This window comes from Gallinula chloropus (assembly GCF_964237585.1).
Source record: "Gallinula chloropus genome assembly, chromosome: 28".
NCBI classification, from domain to species: Eukaryota; Metazoa; Chordata; class Aves; order Gruiformes; family Rallidae; genus Gallinula; species Gallinula chloropus.
In genome coordinates, this window is record NC_140113.1 from 6,611,377 (window position 1) to 6,617,909 (window position 6,533).

The window sequence follows — 6,533 nt, forward strand, 5'->3', positions numbered from 1 at the left end:
GGCAAGAGGACAGACTTGTTTTCCCCTCAGCTACTTACACAGCCCCTCTGACACCCGGGTGCAGGACGGCCAGGGAAGGGATGGCCACCCCCAGCAGCCCCTGGACATGGGGAGGCCCCTCAGCTCCTGCTGGCGCAGGGACTGGCCAGAGCGGGATGCCGGGGAGAGGCTGCCAGGCTTGGGCTGGCTGAGAAGCATCTCCCAAGTGTCATGTGGGACCTTTGATCCCTCCTGGGCTCCCAGTGAGGCCACCCAGACAGGGCTGCAGGTAGCTGCACGACTGCGCTCGTTCAGACCATATTCACCAGCTGGGCAGGGACAGGTCACTACGGTGTAAAGCAGAGAGCAGGCTGCAGGGCTGGAGGCCAAGAAAGGGGCTGCTCATGGAGGCGAGGGGGGGTTCCATCTCCACCTCACTTGGGGTGGGGGGGCACTTGAGGCTGCCACACAGAGAAGAACAAAGCCAGCACTTGGGTCTGGTGCCTATTAACCCCCTGACAGACACAGCTCAGCTACAGGGACACACACACACGCACTGGACCACGGTCAGCACTCCCCAGAGGACACAGACAAGGGCGACATGGGGGGGGGCAGGAGGAGGTGGGGAGTCAAAGCTCTGGCCTGGCACCAGGCAGAGCCACCCAGGCCAGGAGCCCCGTGGGCTGTGGCTGAGGGCAGGTCCCACCCTGCCCTGCCCCATCACCTCCTGCCCCTCGCTGCAGCGCGTGACGCTGCCCGTGGGCACGGGGTGGGCAGCAGGGACCATGTGGAGTCAACATCGCCCTTCCAACACATCTCTCCAAGAGTCCAGCAGACTGCAAAGAGAACTGAAAAGTGCTTAGAAAAGAGAGAAACCCCTAAAAAATAAAACCCCACCCCGGACAAGAGCCCAATCTCACCTCCCTGCCCAGAGCATCCCTGCTGGCCCGGGGCAACACCACAGAGGAAGGGGGGGCCGGGGCCGGGGCCAGCCGGGGTGGGAGGCACACAGAGCACCCAGGCTCGCCCCATCCCTGCCCTCTACACCAAGGCGTAGTCAAACTGGCCCCTCTCCAACCCCTCCTTGTGGTCAGTCCAGGAGGAGGCGGGCATGCGGCTGTAGGGGTCCAGCAGGATGCGAAAGCAGCGCACCATCAGCATCACCAAGAAGACCAGGAGGAAGATGACAAAGGCAAAGACAGTTTTCTGCTCAGCATCCATACCCGCAGCGCCGGCTGGGTGCTCCACCAAGGAGGGGGAGAGCAGTTCATAATCCATCGTCGATGCATCATTCATGGCAGAGGCGGGCAGCGCGGGGGCAGCGGCGCGTTCGGCCGCCCTCGTGCCCGGGCAGCCAGCTCCAGCCTCCTGCTCTGCCCACGCACCCGCCGCGCAGGTTACTCCATAGCGACCAGCTCGCCTACACCGAGCTCAGGACTCCCTCCTGCCCAGGCTGAGAGCTCCTGGAAGGGAAAGTAGAGTTGGTGAGGGAGGAAAAAGTGGCCGTGGGCTTCACCATGTGTGCTAAATAACCGGGGGTGTGCCGGCAGGGACGGTCACAAGTGGGGCCCTGGTTTTCTAGCAAGCTCAAGGTCATGAGCGGCACAAAGGCGTGGGCTGGATGGGCAGATCTTGCATCTACAGACATGAATCCCATGGAGCCCCTGGGCTCCTCAGCATCAGAAGGACGTGGAGGTCCTGGAGTGAGTCCAGAGAAGGGCAACCAGGCTGGGGAAGGGGCTGGAGGGCAAACCCTCTGAGGAGCAGCTGAGGGAGCTGGGGGTGCTGAGCCTGGAGAAGAGGAGGCTGAGGGGAGACCTTCTCCCCACCTCCCCTGCCCTGCCAGGAGGGTGCAGAGAGGTGGGCGATGGTCTCTGCAGCCAGGGGCCAGGAGCTGGGCCGAGGGGCAATGGGCTCAAGCTGCCCCAGGGCAGGGTCAGCTCAGCTGGGAGGGCAAAGTTCTTCCCTGGCAGAGCTGTGGGGCTGTGGCACAGGCTGCCCAGGGAGGGGCTGAGTCCCCAGCCCTGGGGGTGTTTAACAGAGGGGAGATGAGGTGCTCAGGGAGCTGGGTCAGCACAGGATGGGAATGGTTTGACTTGATGATCTTAAAGGGCTTTTCCAACCCAGTGATTCTGTGAGATGCTGCCCACCTGTCAAGGGTAGTGCTGCAGGACCCTTCTGGATCAGAGCTCTCTGCACCAGAGGAAAATCCACCCTGGGAAGGATCTCAGCTGTGGAGGCAGAGTGGGCTGCTCAGGGCTTTATCTACTCTGGAACTAGAGGTGTCCCAAGATGGACTCAAGCTCAGAGCTTGCCCATTCCTGTGGAAGGACACGTGTCCAGCTGCTGTATTTCCCTTGCACAAAGCCTTTGGTTCTGTGCCAGGTACAGAAGGAGCTGAGTCCTGATGGAGAAGGTGGACACCTACCTCAGTGCAGCAGCATGGGGACACTAGCATTGCTATTGCAGCAGGAGGAGGAGGAGGAGGCTGTGTCCAAACAGCTGCGTCACTGAGGAAGGATCGCCAGGGTCCTGGTTTCTGGGGCTAGGGATGCAAAGCAGAAGAACAAAGAGAGCAAAAGGGGTTAAAAGGACCACAGGCACTGGGTCTCACAGCAAAACACAACAAGGCACCTCTGAAGTTCTCTGTGTCTCGTCAGATCAGCACTGGATGAACTTCACCCAGAGGAACATCCACACCAACCTCCCCTCGCAGCATCCTGGAGCCTGAGGGCTCTTGGTGCTCTGGGGACTCCAGTAACAAAGCCAACCTGCCTCACTGGGAGACATCAGGAACCAGCAAAAGCACGCCCCATCCCCCCCACCCCCCCCATGTGACTCCATCCCACAGCCCCTCAGGCTGCCATCACGCTGGGATTTATCCCTCAGTGAGCAAGGGATGCAGGGATAAGCCAAACGAGTTTCCCGCTGCACTGGTACCAATGGGGAAGGCAGGAGGATGGGGATGATCTGGACGAGCTTCCACCTGGGCAGAGAAGGGTTCCCCCTCCCCAGCCAGCAGGTGATGGCTCCATGTGGTGCTATCCAGGGGAGGAGCATTGATGGGACAGAGCATCCCACTCCACAGAGATCTTTGGGGACAGGCGCATTGCCTCGCAGAGCTCCTGGTGCCCTGGGGAACCCCCCAGGGCTGCACTGCCAGGGCACCACTGCACTTCCAGGGGAGATTTGAGTTTCCCATGGATGCATCAGGGTTAAGAAAAAAAAAAATCCCCCTTCCTGGTTCTCAGTGCCAGAGATGCTCAGGATGGGTCCTGCTGCAACATCAGTGACCCAAACACAACCCATGTATCTGGAGATGCCCAACAGACCCACATTAAAAGCACAGGGGGGAACAGGCATGTTTAGGACAAAATATAAGAGTTTCTCTGCTAAATGGCATCCCTCACGTTATATCCTATATCCTATAGCACTCAGGAGATAGGATTTCCCTTGCCTTTGGGATGTGTTGCTTCTTCATTACTGCCTGAAGAATCAGCTCTTAATTTCCCAGGAATTTTGAGCAGAGTAAAGAAAAACGGCTGCTAAGACAGTTAAATGAAGGCAGCTGGTATTTAAGGAACATTTGATTGAGTTTTATTAAGATTCATGTTCCCTTAGTAACTAAAAAGGATATATGAGCATGGGAATTGCTTGATAGGGACGGGGCTCACGAAGGAAGAGGAGCGCTGTCACCAGTTCAGTGGTGAGATGTTTCTGGGTATGAAACATGAATTAAAGGTTAATTTGGGAATGGCAAATATCTAATGAGAGATTTATTTAAAGAAAAAACCAAGTACAGAGTGGTGTTTACCAGTGCAGGATGCCAGCTGGTAGGGAGGGCTCACCCTCCCCACTGCAGGAGGAGCTGAGTGGGCAGTGAAGGGAGGTTGTGGGATCTCAGCAGGGATGGGGTTGTGCAGAGCTGGCGTGACTCAGCCTGCTCGCTGGACCACAGCACCAGCTCGTGTGCCACCCTTTAAGTCCTTGAAGGTTTGTGGTGAAGAGTCAAGACCTGGGGGTAGGTAGAGGATGGAAAAGCAGGAGAGCCTGGAGAAGGCGCTGGGGAGAAGTTATTGCAGGCTTTGGACTCTTAAGGGGGTGTGGGGATAGGGGTCTGAAATTGGGGAGATTCAGACTAGATATAAGGAGGAAATTAATTATGCTGAGGGAGGAGGTTGCTTAGAAAGGTGGGAGATGCCCCATCCCTGGAGACGTTCACAGTCGGGTTGGACGGGGCTCTGAGCGACCTGATGGAGCTGAAGACATCCCTGCCCATGGCAGGGGGTTGGACTGGGTGATGGGAAAGGTCCCTTCCAATGCCAACTGTTCTGTGAGTCTGTGAAGTGTCCCAAGCAGAATCACAGCCTGACCAGGGAAAGGAGCTGGGGAATGTCCTCTGTGCCAGCCAGAGAGCAGTGTCTGGATGCTAACTCCTCAGGTACAGCTTCCTCCCTGTCCACAGAGGAGTTACCTCACTGAAAATAAATAAACAATGGATAAACCTGTTCCTCCTTCAAAGAGTTTTCTCCCATTGCTCAAACAAAGGCAGAAGCCAGGACCCTTGGCGAGCCATGCCCTGCTCTGTGCTGTCACACCAGCTATGCCCCGTGTGCAGGGCACGATGCAGGGCGAGTCTGGCTCTGGATCCAGGGTCCAAGTGAACAGGAAACTCCCCAGAACATGGATATATTTGTGTCAGGGTGCTGGGAAAGTGAAGTCAGCTTTGCAAGGCAGCAGGAGTTAAACCAGACCCACGTGATGAGCACAGGGAGGCAGAGCTGGACCAGGAAGGCTTGACCTGCCCAAAGAACGGACCTGGAAGGGGACAGGACGTGGTGGAGCAGGGTTAAACTGCACAGAGTCATGGAGCAGGCCAGCAGCCAGGGAATTACTCAGTTTACACACCTTTAAATGTGCCCAACTTAGTACTTCCCTCCCCAAAAATAGACACTTACAATTATGTAACAATGAGAAATGAGACTAATGTCTTAAAAGGAGAAAGTGGAGCTACTTCTGATGGGGGAGAGCTGGGGGGGGCTGGAATCCTTTAATTCAAACCAAGCTTTTGGAGAGGCCAGAATGACATGACTGCACACAGACCAAGAACTGGAGCCAATCCCTTAGGACAATGTTAAAATAACCCTGCTTTGAAAAGCACAACCCCAACCCCCCTGCTGCCCCCCCCACCACCCTCCAAACCTGTTTGAGACATCTACCAGAAGATAAATGCATCCTTGGGCCTGGGGATGTCCAACAAAGCTGGATCTGGGGGCAAAACGAGTGGGGATGGGGGAAGCAGAGGGCAGAAGCAAAGGGCTGAGAGAACATCTGCTGCCCTGAGGGACCGGGGGGCTCGCAGGACCCGTCTCCATGTGCTCCCCTTGGTTGATATTCAGCCCATGGCTGCACAACCGCCTGCTGCAACCAGCCAGCAAACACCACCGCTGGGACAGAGGGAAGCTGGTGCCCTGGGAAAGGCTGCAGGCAAACAAGTTGCTGCCCAAGCAAGAGGATCTGTAGGATCAAAGCTCTTAAGAGATGGGAAAAGGCTTTTTACTTGCAGGTGCAGCCCGGCTGCGGCGCTCCCTCCGTTGTCCCACTCCCAAAGCAAAGGGTCTGTCTGTCTCTGTCCGAGGCTGGGATGGAGGCAGCTGGATGCCCTTCTGGGGAAGCCCAGGCTGTGCTTGGCACCGCTGGCTGAGCAGCTGAGTGCTGTGCAGGGCTCACATTGCCTTTTTCAGTAAACGCCAGTGCTGGGTGGAACGAGACCCGCAGGGCTGCCAGGGCAGGCACAGCCCGGGGCTCTGCTGGGACACAACCCCCTGGGGCACAGAGCCACACGTGTCCTCTGAGGTGTTCTGCCCTGTGTTAAAGCACGTTGGGACCCCCCAGCCCCCACCCAGCGCTGGCAGATGCTGAGAACACGAGGCTGCCTCCTCCAGCTGCGCCCAGGACCTGTGAGCAAACGGGGCTGGGATGACCCAGGTGTCTTTCTGACTTCCCTCCCTGTGTGTCCCAGAGCCAAACCCAGTGCTGACCCCCAAATCTGCCCTGTGCTGTGGTGCAGGGCTGTCCCCACTGTCCTCCTGCAGCAGGCAGACAGGCCTGGCAGGAGCAAAGTTGTTTCCCATCTCCAGCCTGTCTGTGGGAGAGCTGTGTGTGCAGCCTCACCACCCCAGCTCCCCTCCCACTGCTCCAGGGAGGCACCTGAGCCTCAGCCCAGCTCCCAACACTCACCAACCCTGGCAGGGATGCTCTCCTGCTCCACCAAGGTGGGTACAGAGAGGATGCTGTGCCCCAGGAGGGATGATAAGACACCCCCCTGCCCCTGTCTCGAGCATCTGAACCACCTGCCGAGTGCAGCAAACAGCAGGCAGCTGCCTGGTGATGGGCAGTGCTGGCACCTGCCAAGGGCCAAGCTCTGAGCTCCCTGTCAGTGTTACCGACAGCAGGGGCCTGGGGGGTCCTTCATGACCCCCCTCAGCCCTTCTCCATCACCCAGCCCTGTGAGGGATCAGCGTGTGGACAGGTGGGGCCAGGAGACATCCTGC

At 57.8% G+C, this 6,533-nt stretch overlaps 1 protein-coding gene across 1 annotated transcript; it reads right to left on the reverse strand.

Annotated features, from left to right (window-relative positions):
• Window positions 1-994: 994 nt before the first annotated feature.
• On the reverse strand, window positions 995-1,287 carry CTXN1 (cortexin 1). Its single transcript, XM_084276529.1, has one exon. It carries the CDS (start codon window positions 1,273-1,275, stop codon window positions 1,021-1,023), a length of 255 nt encoding a protein of 84 aa, XP_084132655.1. The 5' UTR covers window positions 1,276-1,287; the 3' UTR covers window positions 995-1,020.
• Between the last annotated feature and the right edge of the window lie 5,246 nt (window positions 1,288-6,533).